Source organism: Astatotilapia calliptera, chromosome 14, assembly GCF_900246225.1.
Source record: "Astatotilapia calliptera chromosome 14, fAstCal1.2, whole genome shotgun sequence".
In the NCBI taxonomy this organism is placed as follows: Eukaryota; Metazoa; Chordata; class Actinopteri; order Cichliformes; family Cichlidae; genus Astatotilapia; species Astatotilapia calliptera.
The window spans coordinates 17,478,810-17,504,796 of record NC_039315.1 but is presented as its reverse complement, the minus strand read 5'-3'; the positions used below and the strand labels follow the sequence as shown (position 1 = coordinate 17,504,796).

At 40.6% G+C, this 25,987-nt stretch overlaps 3 protein-coding genes across 11 annotated transcripts in view; 2 read left to right on the top strand and 1 right to left on the bottom strand.

The window, feature by feature from the left end:
- dock10 (dedicator of cytokinesis 10) overlaps positions 1–14,615 on the top strand; it is a 65,561-nt gene extending 50,946 nt beyond the window's left edge. For 3 of the 9 annotated variants that reach the window (XM_026191308.1, XM_026191305.1, XM_026191309.1), the window contains exons 30-57: positions 11–107; positions 268–300; positions 529–707; positions 1,640–1,756; positions 1,898–2,006; positions 2,103–2,224; positions 2,553–2,667; positions 3,004–3,070; positions 3,457–3,504; positions 5,782–5,892; positions 6,451–6,560; positions 6,637–6,749; positions 7,724–7,861; positions 7,953–8,135; positions 8,231–8,341; positions 8,436–8,651; positions 8,756–8,813; positions 9,450–9,551; positions 10,153–10,259; positions 10,381–10,503; positions 10,605–10,718; positions 11,515–11,520; positions 12,050–12,196; positions 12,297–12,507; positions 12,633–12,823; positions 12,905–13,005; positions 13,162–13,300; positions 13,741–14,615. In XM_026191308.1, the coding sequence (XP_026047093.1) occupies positions 11–107; positions 268–300; positions 529–707; positions 1,640–1,756; positions 1,898–2,006; positions 2,103–2,224; positions 2,553–2,667; positions 3,004–3,070; positions 3,457–3,504; positions 5,782–5,892; positions 6,451–6,560; positions 6,637–6,749; positions 7,724–7,861; positions 7,953–8,135; positions 8,231–8,341; positions 8,436–8,651; positions 8,756–8,813; positions 9,450–9,551; positions 10,153–10,259; positions 10,381–10,503; positions 10,605–10,718; positions 11,515–11,520; positions 12,050–12,196; positions 12,297–12,507; positions 12,633–12,823; positions 12,905–13,005; positions 13,162–13,300; positions 13,741–13,788 (3,216 nt within the window). In that variant the 3' untranslated portion in view covers positions 13,789–14,615. Of the gene's footprint in view, positions 1–10; positions 108–267; positions 301–528; positions 708–1,639; positions 1,757–1,897; positions 2,007–2,102; positions 2,225–2,552; positions 2,668–3,003; positions 3,071–3,456; positions 3,505–5,781; positions 5,893–6,450; positions 6,561–6,636; positions 6,750–7,723; positions 7,862–7,952; positions 8,136–8,230; positions 8,342–8,435; positions 8,652–8,755; positions 8,814–9,449; positions 9,552–9,690; positions 10,260–10,380; positions 10,504–10,604; positions 10,719–11,514; positions 11,521–12,049; positions 12,197–12,296; positions 12,508–12,632; positions 12,824–12,904; positions 13,006–13,161; positions 13,301–13,740 lie in introns of those variants that run through there. The other 6 variants (XM_026191313.1, XM_026191307.1, XM_026191311.1 and 3 more) reach the window with 6 other exon arrangements.
- A 3,937-nt stretch (positions 14,616–18,552) lies between these two features.
- Positions 18,553–21,013, top strand: LOC113036459 (uncharacterized). The gene is made up of 3 exons (XM_026192837.1): positions 18,553–19,574; positions 19,974–20,196; positions 20,403–21,013. The coding sequence occupies exons 1-3, from the start codon at positions 19,244–19,246 to the stop codon at positions 20,530–20,532; spliced, it is 684 nt and encodes a 227-aa protein (XP_026048622.1). The 5' UTR covers positions 18,553–19,243; the 3' UTR covers positions 20,533–21,013.
- A 391-nt stretch (positions 21,014–21,404) lies between these two features.
- gucy1b2 (guanylate cyclase 1, soluble, beta 2) lies at positions 21,405–25,339 on the bottom strand. Its single transcript, XM_026192779.1, has 13 exons — positions 25,276–25,339; positions 25,023–25,183; positions 24,836–24,935; positions 24,532–24,731; positions 24,366–24,453; positions 24,144–24,247; positions 23,792–24,008; positions 23,401–23,721; positions 23,154–23,302; positions 22,848–22,994; positions 22,462–22,616; positions 22,153–22,334; positions 21,405–21,857 (listed from the first exon to the last, which is right to left on the bottom strand). Exons 2-13 carry the CDS (start codon positions 25,104–25,106, stop codon positions 21,502–21,504), a joined length of 2,103 nt encoding a protein of 700 aa, XP_026048564.1. The 5' UTR covers positions 25,107–25,183; positions 25,276–25,339; the 3' UTR covers positions 21,405–21,501.
- Between the last annotated feature and the right edge of the window lie 648 nt (positions 25,340–25,987).

Below are 25,987 nucleotides of genomic sequence, written 5' to 3'. Positions count from 1 at the left end.
TGTTTTACAGGTCTTGTGTGAACTCAAATTTGAATTCCTGAGAGAAGTGTGTAACCATGAACACTACATTCCTCTCAGCCTGCCCTTACCTTCCGCTCGCATCACAGGTAAGGTCGCACCCCAGGTTATACGCTTGTAGGGCACTGAGTGTCTTTTCAATGTGGTAACGATCACGCATCGAGTAGCTCTCATTTGTTTATTAACACTCAGTCTTTCTCGCTTTCTCTTTCTGTCATTTTTTTTTCTCACTTTATGTGTCCATGTCAGACCATGCATTCCCAGAAACACAAAGTACTCATGGTAAATATGTTCACTCATTCCTTTTGTTACATTGTATGTGCTACACTGTGTATCCTGAAGTGGGATGAATATCATGATGATGATGAAATCCATAAAAACATTCAGCATGTCGCAATATTTGCTGATCAGTGAACTACAGCAAATATGTGTGTAAGCTTTGTTTGAATCCTGTGCAGTTCAGTTAATTTCCATTTAAAATGTGGCTCTCTTTGTGGCGTCTCTCCTCAGCATCAGTGCCTGAGTACAACCTGACTGGAGAGTTCTGCAGGAAACACTTCCTGACTGGCTTGTTGCTGAGAGAACTGGGGCTGGCTCTCCAGGACGAGCAAGACCTGAGACACCTAGCCTTGGCCACCCTGAAAACCCTAATGGCCAAACACTCTCTGGATGCACGCTATGCCACCAAGGTAGACAGAACAGATGTTAACATGGGAAAAGAAACCGAAGCCATGAAAAATGAGTCATGAGCAAACAGTAGAAATTCTTCCACAGTGACTCATGCAAACACATACACACTGACATGTGATTCTTCAAAGCAGCTGCAAGCAGCCATGAAGATGTCTTAATGGATGCTGGGAAGGGTCTAGATCAGATCAAAGTTAGCAATCTGCCCTCAGTTAAACGTTGCCAAATACTGCCAACCACAACACAAGAGCAGTGGGCTGTAGTCAGGCCGAAGCCTGAATGAAAACCAAATGTGTGCAATCAAGAAATAAAATGGCTACATTAATAAAAACCACTCGTGCAACACAATGCAGGTGAAATTTTATTTAACATTTTGCTGAGGTCAGTGAATTTCCATGGCTGCTTTATTCTAATTCATGAGTGCAGTCTGCAGTGCTTTTATACAGGGATTAGGAAGTACATTACATTTAAGAAAAACAATGTCGAAATAAAGCAAAGTGTAAATAAAATGAATATAATGATTAGGAAATAATTTCATCTGTAATTTTTAAAGTTTAAAATTGCAATTAACTGTAATTAATCTGATGTCAGCAACACGTTTCAAAAAAGTCATCACTGTGTTACATCTTTCTTAATTTAACAACACTTTATAATCCTCACATCTAAAAAAGACTCTGCCTTTCTGGATGCTTCTTTTTATACTGATTATTGGGTATAAAAAAAGAGCTACTCAGTCATGTAATTTGTTATGAAATTTTCCACCTTTTATTTTTCACTCACTCATCCTACTCAGAGCCGGGGTTAAACACATAACCTTAAGTTTGAATTGCATGTATTTGGCCTAAAAAAGGTTTCTGAGTCAAATAATGAGATGATTTATATAAAAAAGTACTGATTTAATTAGACCAATTCTGACTGATACTTTCTTTTCCAGGAAAAGCAGGCAAGAATTGCATCTCTCTACCTGCCGCTTTATGGCCTCATCCTGGACAACATGCCAAGATTCTTCCTCAGGGACCTTTTCCCCATCTACTTTACTGCTAGTGACCAAGTAAGAGTCAAGACAAATGATGAAATTATTAAAAAACACTGTATTGATTGGCTCCTAAATGTTCAGAATCATGTATATTTGTGTTATGTTTTAAGGTAAATCTATTTTCTCTTTGTGCTGTCTTTTTTGCACCTGCAACAGGGCTCTCGAGATGACCTCAGTGTGGGAGCAGTGGCAGCTGGAGGGGTTACTCGCCATGCCAACTCTGTAGATGCCTCATTTTCCAAAGAAGTACTCAATTCCATTACAGGTAGCACTGTTATATGTGTGTGTCTATTTCCAGTGAATCTATCTAATATAAAGTAAGTCAGGACATTGATGCCTACACTTGTTCTTCCTGCGCCAGCCTTCTCCTCCTTGGCAGTTGCTACGGCTAACCAGGCTGACTCTCGAGGCTCTCTGATCAGCGTGGACTCCAACCCGAGCAACAGTGACAGGAACAGCGAGAAAATGGATGGATGTGAGAAGGTGAGACAGTTCACATGAAAAAGAGCAAACATCTGTATAGAAAATGTAGTCATTTATTTATTATAAGTTTCATTGGTAGTCTTCATATGTACATTGTAAGACCGCAGCATTATACTTTGTAAATAATGCGTAAAATATATTTCAGCAATCAGCACCTCCAGCAACCCAAAATCACCCATATAATATCTTATTTCTGCATTTTTAAAAGTAGTAAAATTTTATTTAAAAATACTGGACCAGCTAATAACACGCCCATTATATCCAACTTTTAACTCCTGTTAGCAACAGTTTATCACTGACTGCATTTCTGTCTGATGTTGGTCCTTAGTTTGCCCGGCCCCAGTCCCTGATAGGCTACGGTTCTCGATGTGACAAGCTGGACCAGGCAGAGACCCGCAGCCTCCTCATGTGCTTTTTGCAGATCATGAAAACCATATCTGAAGGTAAGATCTATCACTAAATGTTATATACCTATGTGGTATGTGACTTTTGTTGCCATGATGCCAGGTCTCTCTTGGAAATGAGATTTTTAATCTCAATGAGATTTTTACCTGGATAAATAAAGGATTAATAAAAATCACTTAAAGAATTCATGCAGTCCACAGGAAATTTATTACATTTACTGCTATACTTAGCAGTGAATGTATACAAAAATTGACACAAAAGTTGCTTTTTGTTCTGTTGCTGAGGGATTTTAATACTGTGAGCTTCAGATAGCCATACTTTTTTCAGTCTGTGAAAAGATTTTTTATATTATGTCTTTCATTGTCTATTTCCAGATGTGCTGGTGTCCTACTGGCACCGCGCCATTCACCAGGAGATCTCGGACTTCTTCAACATTCTGGAGTAAGAGCTCTTCTTGTTTTTGCTGAAGACTGCAGGCATTGCTACACTGATTAGAGATACTCACTGTTCACAGAGAGAGAGAGAGAGAGAGAGAAAAAAAAACTGTAGAGAGACAGACGGGGTTGAGGGCAAGTGAACAAGAAGAGTAGAAAAGGGAACGTGGCCAGTATGAAAATACTGACGCTATAAGAGAGAGGTAGAGAGAAGAAAAACAGACTATAATTCCAGTGAGAGCTCCTGTCCACCAACGAGTGCAGTAAATTAACTTTCCGTGTTTCCTGTTTGTCTCAGCATCTAGACTGTTCTGGTTCACCTCAGTGTGATCACATGCACTCCATCTTATCTGTCTTCTTATCTGAGAAAACTTTTGAATTGTGTTTCCTTAGGCTCTGTCTTCAGCATTTTAGATTCCTTGGAAAACGCCACATAGCCAGGTGAGTGCTTTCTCCAGCAAAGAGATGGAGCAGGTGCCATTCAAATGCATTTATTGTAACGCTACACATATGGAAACTGCTTATTAACTCAGTGTACATGTTGCCACCACACAATGATACATAATTCATGTAATCATTCACACAATCATAAATGCAGCCCCACAGACACATTCGCACACGCACGCACGTGAAATCAGACTAAGTCAGGCAGAAATACTAAAATGTGTTCAGTATGCGTGCACACACTCAGGGATCAGCTTCAAGAGGGGAGGAGGTGAAGGAGGGAAGAAAAGGAAGAAGGGGGGAGGTGAAACTCCTGGATCTCACTGTTCGAAAAGAATCACTGCTGGATATTGTAGTGTAGTGGTTGGCAAACACAGGATGGGGGTTGTTATCGTGTGTGCGTGCTCTTACTGGAGCTGAGCCATTGGCACTGCGAGCCTCTTCCATCTTCTGGATCCTCCCAGCTAATTAAATTAGCCCTCTTTTTTTCCTTTCAGCAATAGGATGCTGAGATGTAAGCCAAAAAAAGGCTGGGAGAACACACTGCTTTACTGTGTGTGGAGGCATTAACTGAATGAAGATAGCTGGAAGCCTAGCTAGGGCTCTCAGACGTAGTTGAGCCTGTCTGGGGCTGCTAGCTACTTAACATTCATCCATAATACCAGGCCACGGGGGATTCAGAGTGTGTCTGTCTCGGCATCTTTCTCTGTTGGCTCTTTTGAGTCAGTTTGGGCACCCCACTGAAGTTCAGGAGTGATGAAATACATTACATTAGGTCTTAAAGATTTAATCTTGAATATTTGTGATTAAACCATCAGGAAATGCTTGAATAACAAGTGTAACTGTCAAAAACTACTAATCTGCTTCATCAGGAGTGTGTGACTGTGGTTTAATCCTGTGTTATTGACAGTAGTCTGACAACATAAGCTGTCATATCATGGCATTGACGTTTACTAGCTGAGCCCCACCCACTTTAGATCAATGAGAAGTTAACAGTTAAAAGCAAAAAACAGAGAAATCTCCTATATAAATTCAACCAAAGATTTCCAAGACATGTTTTAGGGCCACTGGTCATAGTTAGAAGCTGATTGAGGAAATTGTTTCATTTATCCAGCAATGTTGTAGTTTAGTCCCAGACATTATTCTAGCTTATCCCTTACTTCCTTAATGTTCTATGTTCTCAATGCACACGACCAACATAACACAACTAAATAACATTTGCCTGTTACGTTTTCTCCATGTTCGACCTTGCTGTTGTAGTTTCCATGACAGTGCATGCATTCACCCCCCCGCTCTGTGCATGGTGCCTCTGATAATGGTTTGTCCTTGTGACCGCACATTTATCGATGTCCTGTCACATCAAGTAACACTTTCTTTGTTGACACAGATCCATTTTATGTAATGTTCCGTGTGCTGGTTTCGTTTGCTTTTTACATCTTTTCCACATTTTACGACTCAGATGTTGCACGTTGACCTTGTAACCCTCTGCCTCCATGCCTTCAGTCTCAGCACTGGCTCAGCTCCACCATCTGCTTGGCTTCAGTGTTTTTAATAGGCTCTGATGCTTTTGTGTTGATTGGCTTACGCGCTTTCTTTTATCTGGCACAGGAAGCATTTGCTTTACTCAGATTGGCAGCAGTTTCTGATCAAGCTTTAAGGATCACAATAATTTGATAAATTGAACATCTGTTTTTCCTGAGATACTGTTACGGAGCTCATTTGTGCCGCAGCATAACTGACATTCAGCTTCATCACACCAATATCTTGTCCCTAAGCTGTCCATAGTTGTATGTTACTATCACCCCGAAGCCCCAGCTTCCACTCACACTCTACCAAGAGTTAATGCAACATTTTCACATTACTATACTAGTGGAAAACTAAAAGCATCAGCTCTACTGACTCTAACCTTTCCATCTGGCTGACCTTCCTCTCGAGCTGTTTGATCCTTGTTTTTGGCTCCAGCCGCTTTCATCACACCAAGGTCAAATCGGAGATCTTGTGTGCTTTTTGCATTTCATTTAGCCTTACTAAAATCAAATGTGACCCGGCTTCTATAAATATGTAACAAGGTCACAAAGGTGCAAAAATTGTAGCGCTTTGCAAGCTGCTTCACATTTAGACAGTAAGGTCAGTTTTTTTATTGATTACAGACATGCTCTAACAGCTATTAGCATGCCACCCACAGTTAGGATATCTAACTAATAACAATTTTAAAAATGATGGTCTTAATTAAACTAACTAATGTTAGCTTTGATGTGGTTGGCTTGTGAACAGGAAGCTAGCAGCGGCAGTAAAGCTGGCTCAGTCAACCCACGCCAATGGCACCCTGAAGGGCTCTAACAACCCCTCCCAGTCCTCTCAACCCTCAAGCATCTTCCCACAATGGTAATCACCCTCCACAAGGAAAACAGACAACACCTCAGCCATGATGACAAACAAAGTCTTTGTTTACTGAAAGTGTTCTGAATGCTAATGATGTCTGGTGGCCCAAAAGTGCTTTATGATGTCATAAAACTCCAGACTCTTTAATACACGTTAAACATGCAAGAGCAATGTGAATACTTGAAAAAAAAGGATAATGCATTTGTGTCGTGTGTAATTTCACCATTTATGTGACCACTGTGTTTCCACATTACAGACTGTAACTTGTGTTCTCAGCATGCCTCTTCCCATACCTGCAGTGTTCTGTGTGATTTGCCAGTCTTTGTGTCTGTACACTCATGTGTTGATAGCTTCCCGATAGCAGCAAGTCCTTGAGACATGGATGTCATTTATATCTACCCGCCTACTTAAGTGTGCAGAATCTTTAGCGATAGTGTACCTTTGCATTTATCCAAAGGTTTAGTACCACATTTACTGAAGGGCAATTTAAAGAAGTCATGAGTAAAACACGCACACGCTGTGATTTATATGAGCTTCTGATTCATGCTGTTGACCCTCCAGGATGGCATCTGGGGGTGATGGCCACCGGCATGCTCGCTCCCAAACCATGCCCATCATCAGGGGCAAGAATGCCCTCACCAACCCCAAGCTGCTGCAGCTGATGGAGCCAGGTAACAAATACTCTGACTGAGGTCACAGTGAGGTTACTTTGATGTATTTGTTATTCATACGTGCTTCTATTTCTAGACGGCATTCAGGATGGGGACACGTTGAGTCCTACAGATATTGAGGCGAACATGTCCACAGAGGTCGCCCTCACTGTGCTGGATGTACTAGAGCTGTTTGTTCAGCATCAGAAGGTCTGTGACCATTTCATATTATACAACCCAAAAGTAAAGTTAATACCACAAAGTATTACATTGTACTTCTTTAGAGAAATTTATTTTTTTAAGCCACTTATGTGGAAATGTGGCTGTCAAGAAGACACTCTAAAGGAAGGAAATGGGGAAAATAACTGAGGTATACCAAATTGCACAAAAACCGTCCTGAAAACCAGTGGCAACAGGTCTTATTGAGTGAAATGTTTGGTTCATCTTCACTGATATGTACAGAGGTAGTCAGGAGGCATGGTAAAGAGGAACAGTGAGTGTCTACAGCCACGTGTAAAAAATAAAAATAAAAATAAACAATGTTGAGGCTCTGTTGTGGATTAGAACTGCATTTCAGTTAGATTAAGTTTGGATTGGCCTCACCACAACCTGGACCTCAATATTACTGAAGCATTGTGGGATCGTTTTAACAGAAATGGAACAAAAGACAGTCAACATCCAAAGAAAAGCTTTGTAGACACCTGAAGGACTATTACTATTACTACTTTTATAAAAAAAATTAACGATAGGCTAGACAGTGAAACTACTTTTGGCTGCTCCCTTTAGCTCTGTATATTTAATTTGGCAGGTTTTTTTTTGTTTTTTGTTTTTACAATAGAAGTCCTTCTTGATGCAAACCTGATGGGGATTTGTCTGCTTCCATCATTAATGTTTCACTCAATAAAAGTGGGCATACCAAATATTGACTTTCAAGCAGAATTTGTATAAATTCCATTGTTGCCTTTTTTACTGTACTTACACATGTCTGCAGATGTTACAGTAAACTGTTACACCCATTTCCCACTTTCCCAGCAAAATATAAATAAATGTGAGGTGGCTCAAGTCTTAACACATTTCATACACATTCATTTCATACATACTGCCACCTAGTGTTTTTTTAAAGACTGCATTGAAGTTAAGTCTGGTGAAACATGTTTTGCTTTCGTTTTCTCACATTCATCCAGAAGCAGCTGTTGCAGGACGATGGACAGAACACATTGATGAAGAAGGTGCTGGACACCTACTTGCTCTTCTTTCAGATCAACCAATCAACTGCTACTCTACGGCATGTCTTTGCTGCACTCAGGCTTTTTGTACAAAAGGTCCGTAAACCTTTCTTTAATCGTTCAACATATCATTGAAGACTCGAGTCATTATCTTATGGTTAGTTTCGTCTTTCTCTTTTTTCTGTAGTTTCCCAGTGCATTTTTCCAGGGTAAGGCAGACCTGTGTGGCTGTCTTTGCTACGAGATCCTCAAGTGCTGTAACCATCGATCCAGCTCCACCCAGACGGAGGCAGCTGCCCTGCTGTATTTTTTCATGAGAAAAAACTTTGAGTTTACCAAGGGAAAGTCGATCGTTCGCTCACATCTGCAGGTCAGTTAATATAAAGAAGTAAAATGACTTCATTTGAGTTTTATGTACTTTGCGTATCACCGTTTCATGGCTATACTGGCCTGTCTCTGCTACAGGTTATCAAGGCAGTGAGCCAGCTGATAGCAGATGCTGGAATCGGAGGCTCGAGGTTTCAACAGTCTCTGGCCATCATAAACAACTTTGCTAATGGAGATGCACCACTGAAAGTACAGAATTCCTTAAGCTTTTAAAACACCTTTTCTATCAATAATTATCATCAATCGTGTACTTTATATTTAATTTTACTTTCATTTTCTACAGAACACACCGTTCCCTGCTGAGGTGAAGGACCTGACCAAACGGATCAGGACAGTTCTGATGGCTACAGCACAAATGAAGGAGCATGAGAAGGATCCTGAAATGCTGGTGGATCTGCAGTACAGTCTGGCCAATTCCTACGCGAGCACCCCTGAGCTTCGACGCACTTGGCTCGAGAGCATGGCCAAGATTCACGTCCGCAACGGGGATCTCTCAGAGGTTCGAAATGTTGCATTTTGTCAGGTTTTCGGGCTTCAGAAACATCGATAATGTCACATGAAAGTATCAGTTTAAAAAACATCTAACTTCTGTCTTTCCCTCAGGCTGCTATGTGCTACATCCACATCTCAGCCCTGATTGCTGAATCGTTGAAGAGGAGAGGTTAGTCCACACTTTGCTGCCACTTTTGCCCTTGCGAGCTTTTTGCAGCATAGTTTGTGTGCAAATATCTGTTTGCAGTGCAGTGAGATTTTTGTATATTTGTGCATCTCTGCAGACATGCTAACTTGAGTTCATCCAATCACATACAGCAGCTTCTCACAATGGAATACTTTTTTCTCTTTGCTATCATAGTCATCAAACCTTTGAGGCATCAGTCCTTCATACATTCACTGTTCTTGATGTGTATGCCTGAAAGTGAGGACAGTTTTCATCTGAGTGTGACTGACTGAGAACTCATGGGAAATGATGTTTGATTCCTGTTCCTGTCCTGTAGTAGTATAGACCTTTCTTTTATATTTAAATTCCATCCTCCTCTTAGATTGATGTCCACACATTTTCCTGTGCTTCACGTTTTTCTGTGTGTGCATGCTTCCTCGTGTAAACAGCTTGTATCTGCCACTCAGTGTTTCTGACGTCTTTTGCGCATGGCTTTACTCACTGAGCCTGTGGGCTAGTTCCTAGCATAGAGTGCCAGCAGTTCAGCTGCTTTGTGAGCCTTGTCCGTGAGCATAAAGTGGCAAAAGCAAGTGGACATAAACTTTGTAAACCTGCTCCTCCTCCCCTCCTACCAAACAGGCTACTGGAGCGCTGACAAGGCCAGGATGTCCAGTGTGTCCCCTGAAGAAAGCCCTGTCTATAAATGTAGCTCCTTACTAACTACCTCCCGAGATCCAGACAGTGAGTGTGTGCGCCTGGGGGTCCGCTGGGTGGTGTTGGGGTTGGGTAAAAACATGAATGTAGAAACAGAAAGACCTGAATGTGGTTGGTAGTGAGTGTGCACTTATATTTGTTTGTACCTTTTGAATTTTTTTGCAAGCTCTGGATATTGAGTGGCGGACATGATTTGGATCAAAGGGACATCAGGTTGTCCGGTGGTGGTTTAAATTTGAATCACTTTTCTACACGGTGTATTGCATTTTGCAGTAAATTGTTCTGAGGACCACTGTTCTTGCCTTGATGGCATGATCTTGTGCCAGGTTACGTTTTACTATCACTGTGTCTGTTCACACAAGTCTCACAGGATATGATGCTCAGTGTCACAGGGGTTTGATGTGAAGCACACTCACATTTGCTGTTTTTGCAAAAACTGAATGCTTGACTGTAAGTCTCGTATTTTCTTGCAAGACTGTGATAGCAGATGTATTTTAAGCATCTATACGTGCGTTTACATGCCAAACATAGCACCAACGATAACGTGTGATGTCTGTAGGAAGTATGCAAGTGTGTGTCTTTTTAGTAATCGTGCCCTGATATCACTTTCACTTGTTTGACACACCAGCATCCTTCTCCATGGGCTGGGCAGCATTTATGTGCATCAGCCCTAATGTTAAAGAGGAGGGAGCCATGAAGGAAGACACTGGTACACAAGACACGCCATATATTGAGGTCCGTGTTAGCCTTTTTGTCCTGAACAAAACCATTAACTCTGTTGGATTTAATCATCAGAATTACTGTTGCCGGTCAGACTTTTCTCTTATGTTCTTCGTGCTCTCGTTGCACTGTGTAGGACACCCTGGTGGAGCAGCTGGAGCTGTGTGTGGACTATTTGTGGAAATCGGAGCGATACGAGCTCATTGCTGACATCAACAAACCTGTAATTGCTGTCTTTGAAAAAAGAAGAGATTTCAAGGTAACGGCTTTTACCCTTTCTGTGTAAGCGTGTGAAAAAATGTGCAGTGTGAGCTGCGTATGAAATTATTTGTGTGTTTGTTTGTTTGCTTGTGCCTACAGAGGCTATCAGAGCTGTACTATGACATCCATCGCTCCTACCTGAAGGTGACGGAGGTGGTGAACTCAGAAAAGCGTCTCTTTGGGCGCTACTACCGTGTAGCTTTCTACGGACAGGTGAGTGTTTGCTTGAGCTTACCTTCACAGACTTTTAAGATACAAAGGACAACGAACAGTCACTGTAACTACACGTTTAACAAATACATCGGAAACACCACTAGGTGGTGTGTTTTTGCACATAAACTTAACTACGTGTGTAGAACTTGATCAGTTCTACACACATGTTATAATAGAGATATAGATTTCCTTAACTGAAATCTATGGAAAAAAAATTCTGCAACTGCAAAGACAGAGGTAGAAGCATATATATCCAGCTATCTATATGCAGCTTTTATGTCTTGTTGACTATTGAAATGGAAGTTATTTAGTTAATACTTTAATTTACAATTATTCTAATGATAAATTGCTGTTTAATTGCAAAGCTTCTTCCCATCAGTAAGCTTGTGATCATTTCTTTCTTTGTTCGCATACCACCACGTGTCAGTGCCAGAAATCTCAAAGGTTTGGTAAATAAAAGTGAAACTGTCAGGATAGCTAGTCTTTTTTGTAATTTGGATAACTAAACCTTGTAGAAAGCTTAATATTGAATTCTACTTGGCCCTGGGTTCATCTTTGAAGCACTGGCTTTATCTCCAAAGGTGCATTGTGTGGTTTGGGCTCGGTTTTTACAAACCTGGCTGCTTTACACAGGATAGGTGTAAAATAGTGAGACTTTCAGATAAAGAAGAATGCAGTACCTGGTCAGTGAGGCATGGAAATGGAAACAGGACACTAGATTTGTTTTGACTGAATCAGTGTCTTTAATTTCTCTATCTGCTTTTTTTTCTTCTGTTTTGTTGTATTCTGTATCAAGAATATGGTAAGTTTTGTATGTCCTTGATTTTCCATTTTCCTCAGTGCTAACCACTTTTACCTTTCTTCTCCTTTTACCACTATTAACATCTGCTGCTCTTACCCTTTGAAGGGTTTGTCTAAGGCTTGCTGTGGCCCATTTCACTTCCCATTAAGCCCAACAATGAAACTGTTTCCTTCTTAAACATTAAGACGAGCTGATATCACAGAGCAACAGTGAACCAGAAGATAGGATTTACTGAATCTCATTCACCCTTGGCATTTGACTCCAGTGCCGCCTCCGCACTCCCTCATCCAGAACTTAACACTGGTACCCTGTTAGTGTTGAGAAGTTCTAACAAAGTGACAAAGTTTTTGTATCTGAAAGCACAAGTGACTCAAGAAACCCCAAGAGAGCAACATCTAATGTGCTGTGAAAGCAAAAGCAACACATCCTATGAATCAAAAATAAAAGACTACATACACACCAAGCCAACCAACATGTAACAAGCTTCGCTGATTAGTGTGTGCATATGTGTGTGTTTGTGTTCTGGTAGGGTTTCTTTGAAGAGGAAGAGAGCAAAGAGTTCATCTACAAAGAGCCAAAGCTGACAGGGCTGTCGGAAATCTCCCAGAGATTACTCAAACTCTACTCAGACAAGTTTGGAGCTGAAAATGTCAAGATGATCCAGGACTCTAATAAGGTATCTTACAGAATTTGGCCATTAAAATGAATGAATTAACATCTGTTGGCGCTGCGGTGTGTTGCTTATGTGATAATATTGTAAAATTCTTTGCTAACAGGTAAATCCTAAAGACCTGGACCCCAAGTTTGCTTACATTCAGGTCACATATGTAGTGCCCTACTTTGACGAAAAAGAACAATGTGACAAAAGGACCGACTTCGAGAGGCATCACAACATCAACCGGTTTGTATTTGAGACACCGTTTACGCTGTCAGGAAAGAAACATGGGGATGTGGAGGAGCAGTGCAAACGGCGCACCATACTGACTAGTGAGTATCTCTTCTTTGTTTATATCTCTGATAGATACATATTTTTTTGAGTCACCAGAACATACATTTGTCCTCTTTCTATTACTGTATCTGACAGACTGTGTGTGTGTTTTTCTGTTCTTTAGCAAGTTCCAGCTTCCCTTACCTTAAAAAGCGCATCCAGGTGGTGGAGCAGCAAAGCACAGAAATGAATCCAATTGAAGTTGCCATTGACGAGATGTCACGTAAAGTCTCTGAGCTCAACCAGCTCTGCAACATGGAGGAGGTGGACATGATCCGGCTGCAGCTAAAACTGCAAGGCAGTGTCAGCGTCAAGGTGGGGATTCTCCCAAACTATAGATACACACATTTTACATAGGTTACTCTGGTGTTGTCTCACTTGATCATCTCCATCCAGGTGAACGCAGGGCCCATGGCTTATGCCAGGGCATTTTTGGAGGAGAAGAATGCTAAGAAGTATCCAGACAACCAGGTCAAACTTCTGAAGGAGATTTTCAGGTATGATTTAAAGTGTTGAGCTAGCTAACAATGATTTAGTCCACTGTCAGGAACCGTACAATGTAATACTATTTAAGTTTCACTAAAAAAAAAAAGTTAAACACATATCAATGATCAGCACATTAACATAAGTCAAACTTAATCCGCCCCCTGCAGGCGGTTTGCAGAAGCCTGCGGTCAGGCTTTGGATGTAAATGAGCGACTGATCAAGGAGGACCAGCTGGAGTACCAGGAGGAGATGAGAGCTCACTACCGGGACATGCTGACTGAGCTTTCTGGGATCATGAATGAACAGGTCTCACAATGCAAAGACTAATGAGTGTCCAGACTATACTGCCATACATTCTTTAATTTATTTGTTGGCAGTTCAGTTGCATGGCATACTGAGCACCCTCTTTTTTTCTTCATGCATTATTTTTGGAGGCAGTTATTATTTTCGTGGACATCATCTTCTGTTGCAACCTTTTCTCACACTGCTGCTTTTAAAAGCATCCTTGCCTTCCATTCATCTTCTCTGCCTAACCACTCCCTGTCCACTCTCTGTAAAACTGCTGTCATGTCATCAGATTTCTTTACAGAAAGACATCTTTTTCGCCTTTATACTTGCTTAACTCACTTTATTGTTACCTGAAATCCCAGCTCCCAACTCAGGAACCAAAGTGCCAGACTTGATATTTGCTCGCGTTTGCATTTTTCCTATTCCAATTGCAGCTTTTTATTCTTATTCTTGTGCAGATTCCTCACACAAGACAACCAGGAACAGAAAGGCACAGCACCTACTGAACGGCCAGTAGACTCGCCATAAACATTTTGTCCCAGTTTGAGCCTCAGAGTGACTCATTTGATTGTTTCCGACCTTTTTTTTCCCCCTGAAGCAGTTGGCTAGTGGAACTGTGACTGATGAAGAGTGTAGAGGACATTAAGGGAAGAAATGTGTAGACTGTGGTTGTGGTAGTCTGTAGTCCTGTTGTTGAACTTTGTCTACAGTAGAGAGCAGACTGCTGGACTGTTAGCTGCTGTACGTTTTGATTTAAAAGACTCGGTTCGTGTGTCGTATAGATTTCCCTGCCCCCTCAAGTGATTACATTTGCTTACACATTGGCAGACAAACCTGCAAACAAATTCAAATGCACACAAACACACAACATGCGCCTTCTCTCCACAACCCTGACCCTTTAGAGAACAGTGACCTTACTGAGCTCGAGGTGCGTTCAGCTGTATGAAATATAAAGCTCTCTGGTGCATTTTGATTACAGTTATTTTTACATTTTTCTGTGGAATATTACTGAATTTCAAACTATTAAAAGAAGTCTCGCAAGACAACTAATGTGAAAATGGCAAATGATTAGATTACAGGTTTTAATTAGCCAAGAATGTGAGGAGTTGAACGCACCTCCAGTTCTTGTTTGAATGTAGAGCAGCTCCACATTGCTACTTTGTATCCTAGCTAACGATCTGGAAGTATCAGCTTGCCAATTTTCAAATGGAAACAGACAAAAAAAATATGTTTTGTAACATTTTTATAATTGAAAATTCATTGTTACTGTTATTATTTCCTGTACTGTTTTAAATTGTAAATAAGAAATATTAATATTTAAAAATGTTTGAAATGTTGCTTTTTATAAAATATACAATATATAAATTTGTTTAGCTGAATAAAAACAAACAAACAAAACTAAAGTTTTATGTATAACATTTAAATAAAATTTTGTTAATGTCCAAAGATCATGACTATGTTTAAGTAGCTTAATTTGTTGTTGTGAGTCTTTTGTTGTTTTTTATAATTGCACCTTACATTATGGTTACAGGTCCTCTGCTATGTTGTATCTGTAAGTTTACTCATCCAGTCTGTGTCTTGGCTGTAAATCTGCACAGCAGCCACTCATATTCTGTCTTGCATTGGCCTGAGACCGGCTAATTCATTAATTAGACATTTTAAATTAGCAAACTCAGGCAAAGACAAAGAAGAAGAATTTTTTTTTTTAACTTTGCTCCCTGGTGTTATAAACAATGGCTCTCTTTATCACTTATGTGTGACTATTATATTTTTTGTGTGTGTTTCCCTACATCTTCAATGTTGACTTCATATATTTCACTATAACCACATCTTTTCCAAATCCAAATATTTCTTTCCCCTAAATCAGAGCATTTTACTAGTTTTACTAACCTGGGAAACACAGCTGGCACTAATCAAACAGACGAGACATTGGAGAAGCAAAACAGAACATGAGTACAGCGACAGAAGACTATCAAAGTAAAACAGGAAATACAGGGAACACACAATGAGACGCAGATGCACACAGAGACATGACTGGGGAAGAAACACAGGGCTAAGACCAAAACATGAACAGGACCAAATACTAACTAAGATCACCAAAACTAGAAATATTGAGTAAACTCAATAGAATAAGTAAACAAAACCAGGAAATATAAAATACACCGAGAACATAATGAATCAAAAGACACAAAACACTGGGTCAACGACCCAAGTACCCTAACACTGATGGCTACATTGTGATCATAAAGGCATGGACATGGTACACCACAATACTTCTTAGGTAGGTAGACTGTGGTCTATAAATAATACTCTTTGGTACAAAAGGTTTAGAGTATTAGTAATTGGCTCTTATTAATCTCTGTCTCTCTTCCACAGTGTGTCTTTGTCCTATTTTCCTCCCCTAACTCTAACCGGTCACGACAGATGGCCTTCCCTCTGCTGAGTGTTTCTTCCTATTAAAAGGGAGTTTTTACTTCCAACTGTTGCCAAAGCACTTGCTCATAGGGGCTCATATGATTGTTGGGGTTTTCTCTGTTTTCTTTGTATTATTTTAGGGCCTTTACCTTACAATATAAAGCACCTTGAGGCAACTGTTTTTTGTGATTTGACACTATCTAAATAAAATTGAACTGAAAGGGCCCAAAGTGTGCAAACAAAATATCCCCACATCATTATACCATCAGCAGCAACCTTCTGTTGTCCAATTTTGGTGAGTGAATTGTAGCTTCAGTTTCCTTTTCTTAGCTGACAGGAGCGGCACCCAGTTTCTGCTGTTGTAGCTCATCTCCTTCAAGGCTTGACCTTGCCATGTTTAGAGATGCTCTTTTGCATACCTTGGTTCTAACAAGTGGTTATTTGAGTTACTGTTGCCTTTTTATCAGCTCAAAGCAGTCTGGCCATCAACAAAGCATTTTCATTGCAGAGAGCTGCCACTCATAGGATGTTTTGTCTTTTTGAATAATTCTCTATAAACCCTAGAGATGGTTTTGCAGACCTTTTTAAAAACTATTATTCAGTATATAATACTTCAACACAGCCTGATATCAGACAACTGTCATCAGCAGTGTTAGTCAAGTTACATGAAAAAAGTAATCAGTAACTAATTACTGATTACTTCCCCAAAAAAGTAATCCCGTTACTTTACTGATTACTTATTTTCAAAAGTAATTAATTACTTAGTTACTTTTTAAAAACACGATTTACAACCTGAAGAGGTGATAAAGCGATAGATCTTTCAGCCCAATTCTACTTTTTCTACATAATCCATCATACAAAATGTAATCAAATGGAAAAGTCTCTTTTTTTAAACTTGTTTTATCAGTTTTAATCTTTTAACTTTATGCATCAAGCAAAAATGTAATTATATGCAACATTCTCTGACTTGAATAAATTAGTTTAACATTTAAACCTATTTTCTACACATTCCAGCACATAAAATAAAATATTTTTTTTTTTGCGTTTACACTCACTCTTTCAAATAGATGCAAGTAAAACACAGCAGAAAATAAATAAACTCAAAGACTCAGCAGTCCTGTTGCTCTATTTTCACCTGTAAAGCAGGACTGGGGTAGGCGGAGGTTTACCCTGGTGCAGGTGTGCCGCGGTCAGTTGAAGAATCCGCGAGTTTCTCTGTGAGTTTCCCATTACATCGTTGCGCACTCGGTGCTTGCTTGGAAGTTTAGGGTTTTTTTTCGCTGTAAAAAGAAGTTTTCTTCCCACGCATGATGGACGCTAATGTTTTTGTCACTTTTTATGGAATCAAACTCAAAGTAAGGTCAGTACTTCCACGCTTTAAACGCTGCATGCTCATACTCTCTCCCACAATCGATATGTGATCCATTGTTGATCTGCACACAGCTGTTGTCACAAACGTTGCACTTGCTACTGTCACTGTCACTGTCGTGAGACATTCTCACAAAAAAATCACGGTTTTAGTAACGCAGTAACGCAGCGTTCCTACGGGAAAGTAACGGTAATCTAATTACCGTTTTTGCAATAGTAATCCCTTACTTTACTCGTTACTCGAAAAAAGTAATCAGATTACAGTAACGCGTTACAACTAACGCGTTACTGCCCATCTCTGGTCATCAGGTAGAATTCCTTGATTTAATTCATAAGGACACTCAAAAGCTATACCCACATAGGCAGTTGAAATTAAGTAACATAGACACATACTCTCACAAATGCATCTGTCAGTAGAGTGTGTTGCACTGATTTTAGCACAGTTTAGGGTATAAAATTGTGGTTGAGGTTTCATTGAAAGTGACATGGCATTAAAATTTAGTGTGCTCCCACAGTGACCAGTTTTCCAACGGATCTGATGTCAGTTTTTTTCCACACTGGGTATAATTACTGACCATGCAGAGATAAAGCAGCAGAGTGGTTCTTTACTAATTGATGCTAAGCCTGGGGTTTGTACACGGCACATAAAAAGAGGTTAAGTGGCTCTGAAAATGCAGTTGGTGTTAAAAGACAAAATATTGCCTTTATTTCTCTCTCACTCACTCACTCACTCTCCATCTCTTTCTCACACTTGTCTGTTGTTGTTATCGCAGTCTGACAAGACAGCTGACACATTTATGTCTGTCTCTTCACACTCCCTCTGTTCCACACCTGAGGTGCAGCAGATTGAGTTGCACTGACTCTCTACAATAAGTCCTCTACACAAACTGTTTTTCTGCCAGCCAATCGGCAGTACTCCCATCCTCAGTCTCATCTCTCTCACCTCCCGCCTTCTCTGTAGCCTATTTTGTGAACCAGAAAGGGGAGCTTATTGGGTTTCTCTCCTCCACAGACTAGTTTATGTGTGCCTGTCTCCGTCCCAGTGGCCTAGACTCTGGGAGGCTCGGGTTGCCCTGAGCCACCACCATTCAGTCCAAGTCACACATGAGAAAACCAACTGGGGCTCTATTTTAATTTGTTAATTAGCTAAACACCCTTCCTTACACCACTTGTATATTATGGATTATGCCATTTTAAATTATGTGGGTAACCTCGGTTTTTGTTTGAGTCGGGCCAGCTAGGGTACACGTGCACTCACAGACTTTCTGGTCTATTTATAAGGGATCACAACCTGTTGCCACATGAGCTCTACTGGCACACCGGACCATTCATCCTGACTATGGAAGTCCCACTGAGTGTAATTTGCTGAAATTTTCTTTGGAGTGCATCCTGTTGCATTTCATGTTTGTTGCTTCTCTTATTATTATCATCAAACACCTGCTTTTTTTCTACTGTCTTTTTCTTCAAAACTGCCTGCAATTTCTGGTTTAACCGCCTTCCTCCCTTTCATCAAACATGCATATTCATGAGACAGAGGATCATATAGCCTATTAAATAGACTTTAATTAATATCTGTCTTCTGAGTGAATTTGCTCATATTGAAAAAACACTCACACTGTCATTGTGCAAATAATCAATTACACTTGTTTTTTTTTAAATGCTCTGCTCTAAATGATCTTATGCATCAAAATCAGGGCACACACACGCACACACCAAAGAAACAGAACAGGCCCCTATTCAGTCTCACTCCAAGATTTGTCTTGGCTGACAGATTTAATTAATATTTCAGGGGGAGGACATTGTAATCCCAACAGAGAAATGACCCCCACACAGTAAAGCTGGGATGCCAAAATCATTCGTACACCTTAAACATATAGTTGCTACAAATATTATAGGCACAAAAACGATGTCAAAAACTCCTTTTAAGTGCCGCTCTAGCTTTTGTGCAGTGCACAATTCATTTCCGACCCCTGCTTAGTTTTCCTGAAACCGGACGCCGGGTGTGATGAATAAAACATTCTTTGTGTGCTGCTGGATGATCACCGGAGCGCTTTCAGGTGTACAAGTGGTGAAAGGCGATGTAATCTTCCCCATAACAAGATCTGGACCGAGATTGACAGACGCAGAGAACCTGGAAAGCCTCTAAGCAGGAGGACCACAAAAGCTTTGGGGACTGCAATGATAAAGCCGCAGGAGCACAGTGAGCTTCTACTGCGCGACTCCCTGCCGGTGTTTGGGAAGCCGTGGTACTGGCAACGCAGCAACAGCACCATGGAGAGCACCCGCAGCCTGGCGCAGGTGATCATGGAGATGCGGGACGAAATCAAGAAGCTGGAAGCGGAGAACCGGGAGCTGCGGGGAGACTTTGGTCAGCGTTCACTTGCAGCCATGCCAGGAGAAGCTAGTCCCGTGTCATCAGCAGTTAAGAAGCAGGCTGACAAGGATGATAACCCTTATGTGAACCTGAGGCGAAATGCGTCTGCGCCAGTCCTGGAGGGACAATACAAGGGTAAGAGGGAAGTCGAGTGGGGCATCAGACTGAGTTTAAACTAATGAAATAGTATGATAGGCTATCTCTTAGGGTTCTTTATTATATTAAAATTTACTTTAAAACTAGAAATAGGGCTCATTATAGGCTCGTTCTGATTCAATGGTCATCCTTTTTTAAGGAGATTTGAGGAGATTCCTTATTCACAATAAATGCCAACAACGTATCTAAGGAAAAATCAAAATATGTTAATTATAGCCTTTTATAATATTCGTAAATTTTATATAAACTTTAAAACGTAATATTTAGAGACACCTGAGAACATGACATTACTGTTTCCTGTCTATAGGCATCCCTGCCCTGTAAAATAAATAAATAAATAAAAATCTTTCAATCCATCATGTTTGTGCTGTTTCACAGAAAACACTGTGATGACTGTTCGGAGGTACTCTACAAGTTCCAACCTGTCTGGTGTGACTGTACGGGATGGAAGGATTAACAGGGTCCGGCCAAGCAACTCTGGTTGGGAAAGACTGCAAGAAGAAATCCAACATGGGAAAGGTGTCTTCGGTAACTCAACAAAGGAAGATGTGGGAAAAATTACCAACCGGCACTCCCTGCAGGAATATGTTCATAAAAACAGGTAGAGATAAATACTATAAATGCCCCAACTGTAGCTTTAAACAAATATTCATCTTAAACTTGACCTCACAGAGGCTTTAACTACTGTTTCCATTAATGGCTAATTTCAAAGTACTTTGTTCATTGCTTTGCCTCAAAAGGCTAGTCTTTATACAGAATCTCTGAAACTGCAGCAAAATTATTCTTGTGTTTTCTTTGCACCTTAAGGTCCAAGGTGAAAACTGTCACCTTCCTTCTACCTGTGGATGACATTTACACCAGTCGACCAGCTCTGACCAAACACCAGGGGGATCCTAGACTGTCTGACCTGGATTCCATAACTGAGACGGATTCTTGAGAAAACAACCAGACTTTAAACGAGGCAAAATTCAGACATGAACTGAGCCTCTGTGGCCTGCGACAGGTGACAGGTTGGCCTCTTCATCTAGGCCAATGTAGACTGGGCTCTTAGTGAGTGAGCCAGCAGACCGATTTTTATCACACCTGACCACACAAACAGAAGACTCTGGTTACAGGTGTTGTTTTCATGTGACCATGGTCAACAGTGATGAAGCACAGAGCCCTCCGGAGCGAGGATCAGATATCTGGTCTCTTCACCTGACCCCGGGTGTTGCTTGAGAGTGACACACACACCTGCAGGTGACAACCCTTTTACGGACAGCTGTGGTCGCTGACTCAGACCTCATGAGCGATGTTTTATTCATTATTTATTCATCTTGGTTTCTTTTCACAATGTAAACTGAAGAAGATGGTCAATGGACCTCCTGAAGATGACCTGCTGTTCCTGAGCATGTATTTTGTTTTCTCAAAACCAAATCACAATCTTTGCTTTCATGTATAAAAGTCTTCTTAAAAGAATCCAGTGTTTGGATTATTTATATTAAATATAAATGGTATGAAAGTCATGTTTAAAGGAGACTGTTTTATTATTCCATAGATAGATAATCATTTCTCAATAACATAAAAACATTTTGCTTACTGTGCCGCTGTCACTGTGCAGGGCAGACACAATTAAAACTTCTAATATAAGACGCATGAGCTACAACCAAAGCATATAATCATTACTTGAACTTCACCTGCAACTTCAACATTTGATCTGCAACATCCAATAAATGACACATTAACAGAAAACCTTGTACAGTGCAGCGAATCACTCTAACTGATGAAGTACAGAACATAATCTCTGCAGCAAAGTTGTTTTGTCAGTAGTTGGTGTCAGCTGCAAGGGTTCATGCTCATCATTACATCCACTCTTGCTGATAAACCATTTACAGCCTGTAAACTATTATGCATTAGTATTAGCAGCTCAGAGAACTACACAGAACTGGGTTTGGCTATGTTTTCTTTCAATATTAGTTTCCAAAGAATCACTCATCAAGTTTTGCTCCTGCATGTCCACGTGGCTATCACTGTCTAATTCCTCTACGTTTTTCTCTGTGTATTCTGTTTGGCCAAATTTAGCAGTAGCTTGTAACTGGTCAGGAGCTCCATCCTCTGATTGGTTTTCAGTGTCGAGGCTTCCATAGCTTTCTGAGTCGGTGGGCTTGAGAATTGGGCAGATTTGAATCTCAGACATATTTGATGATGGCAGAGATTCACTTGGACTGTCTTTGTAATTCATTGGGATCAAGAAAGGCTCATCTTTATGCTTTGTTTCAAAACCTGTAAAAGAGGACAAAAACACAGTCAGAATCAGAATACTTTATTCAATCTAGAGGAATTTATGTGGTCACATTTGCTCCAAGACTGTTTCTATATACAGTTGAAATTGAGGTGCCCCTCTTATCATATTGATTTTGTTATTTTCTCTGTAGAGGATGTGATACTAAGGCTGTGCATCTATTGCAGTGTGTACTTGTGCTTTAGATGGAGGAATTGTACAGACAGAAATGTCAAACAACCATCAGTTATAATTTCAAAGACACACAACAAATCACTACATTTGGTCTATACAGACCTGGCTGGTAGCTTCCCTGGCTGCTGTCCTCTCCGTCTGTGGCCTCCAGGTCACAGAGACCCATAATCTGCTGCTCGCTCACTCCGGTGTTTCTTTCAAGAAAGTAAGTGGTCATACTCCCCTTTCCCTTCACCTCTATCTCTCCTCGTTTCTGGATGACAAAGCATTTGTTCTTTAAAGCCCTGAAATATATGAAGGCAAGACTTAGAAATAAAGGCAGTAATCATTCTGATGATAACACAGGTTTCATAGCACATGAAAGTGTGTATGGATGCAGGTTTTCTTGTGCAATATTATGTGTCTCCTCACTGGTATACGGTTGGGCTCAAATGGATCTTGTTGGGGAGGCCGTGACTCTCCATACGAGATGCAGTGTTGACAGTGTCTCCGAAAAGACAGTAGCGTGGCATCTTTTCCCCAACTACACCTGCCAATACAGGACCACTGTGGAGACCCACACGGATCTATAGAAATACAAAACATCACACAGATGGAATTACATATGTATATTTGGATTCAAACTCTGGCACAGGTGCATTTGGGGGAGTGAAAGAAGACTCCTTCCACTCAAAAGTGTGTTTTTGTCTCTGCTGCTTACAGCAGAACTACCGTAATGGTGTAGCACAATAATTGAGTAAAATTCCCCCCATTTCACAACCATTTACTTAAGAAGTGCTCTATAAACTTCCTTGCACCTGAATGGGTCCTCCAGTTATGGGGTTAATAACCTCCTTGGCAGCTATAATCATGCCCAGAGCAAAGTTGGCCACCCTCTCAGCATGGCTGGAGACAGGTATAGGAACCCCACCTACCACCATATAGGCATCCCCTATGGTTTCAACCTGGTAAAAACAGAAAAATACTCTGTCAGGTTCAAACAGATGACATGATGGGAAAAAAAACAACCCGTAACCAAAAGCTTTATGGAAATGCATGAATGGTTCTTTTCTTTTCCAGTGAAATGTACATGGAAAAAACCAGGTTACACCATTCATATTTACCTTGTAGACATTGTGCACAGTGGTGAGTCGGTCAAATTGCAGGTACATGGAGTTAAGCATATGAACGATTTGAATGGGTTCACACATGGCACAGATATTGGTAAACGTCACTACATCACTGAACAATATGGTGCATTCCTTGAATTCTCCTGTAGGACACATACACACAAATTAAGATGCAAAACAGCCACATCAGATAGGCCCAAACAAATTATCCAGTATTTATATCTTTTAACTATCTATTAACCTGCATCTACTTTTTTGCCCTCTTTCAGCTGGTTGGCTACATGCTTAGGCAGCATGGCATACAGCAAGTTCTCTGTCTTTCTCTTCTCTTCCTCAAGGTGCTGGGACAGGATGCGGAGCTCTTCCTTCTTCCTTTCCAGCTGACTGGATAGCTCCATTTCAGCCAGTCGCTGGTGATTGAGTAGGATAAGGTCTCGGGTGACATCATGGGGTGCAATGTCAGAAATGTGCATGTGCATTTCCTCCAGCTCCTGAAGGCTTCTCAGCAAAGGAGAGGCTTGATATAACATGCAGCGCAGAGAAGGCATCCAGATCATCTGACCTGAAGACAAATAACAGAAGATGGAAAAAAATACACACATAAGAAAAAGAAAATGTTTCTTTCTTTTTACCTCTGAGCTGAAGCATAGGCCGGCCTTTCCATGTCTCAGGCATCATTTCCCTGCGAGTCTGCATGACAAAGTGGCTGTTGATGAACTTCCGGATGCTGGAGATTGTGAAAGTCACCTCAGGATGCACAATGCTGAAGTACTCATCTAAATGGATATTCACAATCTGCAGCCCAGGGACAGTCCTTTGGAGATTCACTCCAGCCTGATGCACCACCAGCTGTACCACACACCACCACCATTAGGTTTTCACCGTTAATATTATATGACTTAATTATTTATGACTCTTGAGTTGGTTTATGCAGAGACTGTTCATCGCTAATCTAAACCATGTATATATTTCTGTAAATTCTACCTGCTCATCAAAGACTACATGAAAAGGGAAAGCATGGCAGAAAGTCTGCAGGTCAATTTTGAGCTTCATGGGATACACAGGTTCAAAATTCTTCAATGATTTGCCTGTATAGCAAAATAAATGTTGTAAATATTTATTTATACATGCAAATGTAAAAATGCAAATGTCTTATAGGAGTCGTTGGGCACAGCCCATTGCTCCAAGGCTTTATGTTAACTGTACCTTTTCCGATGTGAACCAACTCCTTTGATGTCTGCCAGTGACTCCTGGGCATGGTGAAACTGATCTTTGTTTTCTTTTCATGATCAGACTGTTTGAATAAACAGAAAAGAGTTAGAATTCCAGTAAAATAAAATTGTTATTTAATTTACCACTTCTAAAATCTAACCTTTTTGATCCCGACGGTGGTATTAGGTTCATCAGTCAAAGAATGAAGGATCTGGGCCTTTGAGGAAGCATCAGTTTTACTGCTAACTAGGAAAACCACGTGCTCCTTCTTTCCAGTTCTCTCCAGTTCTTCTAGCTGGTTAACAATCTCCATTGTTATCTCACTGTTGAAAAAATCCTTAGCAACAGCACCAATAATACCTACAAAAGAGAACACTTGGTATTTAGATCCAAATACTCCATATTAAGAATGAGAGTAATGTAGCTCAAAATTGTTATTTCTAAAGGAAATGTTTCAAATAAACCAGGAACAATGTGACAAAGTCCTCTGCGGTCAGAATAATAATGGAGAAGCATGGTTCCATCAGGGTTCCTTTCCACTCGAAAAGAAGGTGCATTCATCTCCTGCAAGAATCAAGCATGGAAAAATAAAATATATCTCCAATAAAAAAGAGGGGGGGGGGGGAGAGAGACAGATGTGAAAGCAAATACCTTATAGGAGAGCGACAGGTAGCTGTGAAGTGCATCCAAATTCTCCGTGAATTCAGACAGATTTCCTCCTAAAGTCCGCAGCATGTGATGGTAGCCGGAGCGTTTGCAAAACTCAAAGAAATACTCTCCGAACTGCCTCAAGACTACCTCTGGTTTTACTCCTGAAAGTAAATCAATAAATAAATAAATAAAAACATGTATGACTGGAATTTTCAATTTCATATATTGAAACAACTCGTGAATGGAAAGACACCTAAAAGCTTGCAGGCCTCTGCCACTAAGTGCAAAGTGATTTCATCTTCGTAGACTTCATGTGTCAGGAAGGTGTCCTGGACTCCAGCTTCATCCCTGTGTATGATGATGATGATGATTTTGGGAAGACAATATGTTTATTTCCTGATATGTTTTAAGAATGTAACAGAAATGTGTTTCTGCTGTAAAAATTCATTAATAAAGCAAACAGATTTTGAAAAATTCAACTCTCTCAAAGAGAAATTTTTCTTTTACCTGAGCTTGACCCACGCCTCCTCGCCAAACTTTTCCACTACCAGCGATTTCAAACAGGCATTAATAAATCCATACTGTCAGGAATACAACAAACAAATCAGGCCAGCTGAGAAACTAAGATAATAAAAGATAGCATACCATGAAAAGCAGCATACCATGTCTCTGTGCAGTTTGTCCACCAGCAGCTTTCCCCTTCACGATTATCGTCACACCGCTCTCTCACCACACCCAGTCTCTTCTCTCATAAAATAACCAACAAGAAAATCCAGCCTGTTTAAGAGACTTCCCAGTCTCATCTCCACAAAGGAGTTGTCCAGTCCAGCCTGGTGCTAACAACCCCCCCTGGGGTCTGGGTGACATACAGCCTCTTATAAATAACACTTTGATAACAGGGACTCGAAAATCACGGTAACTCATAACTGAGAATGAGTTACAATTGTAGCAGCCAAATTTCTCTT

Coding starts and splice junctions, on each gene's coding strand:
- gucy1b2 (XM_026192779.1), bottom strand. CDS start 25,106: ATGCTGCGGACTTTAGGAGGAAATCTGTCTGAATTCACGGAGAATTTG. Junction 24,732..24,835: donor ACTTTGTCACATTGTTCCTG/GTTTATTTGAAA, acceptor TCTCTTTTGTAG/GTATTATTGGTGCTGTTGCT. Junction 23,303..23,400: donor GGGCAAAAAAGTAGATGCAG/GTTAATAGATAG, acceptor TGTGTCCTACAG/GAGAATTCAAGGAATGCACC.
- LOC113036459 (XM_026192837.1), top strand. CDS start 19,244: ATGATAAAGCCGCAGGAGCACAGTGAGCTTCTACTGCGCGACTCCCTG. Junction 19,575..19,973: donor CCTGGAGGGACAATACAAGG/GTAAGAGGGAAG, acceptor GCTGTTTCACAG/AAAACACTGTGATGACTGTT. Junction 20,197..20,402: donor GAATATGTTCATAAAAACAG/GTAGAGATAAAT, acceptor TTGCACCTTAAG/GTCCAAGGTGAAAACTGTCA.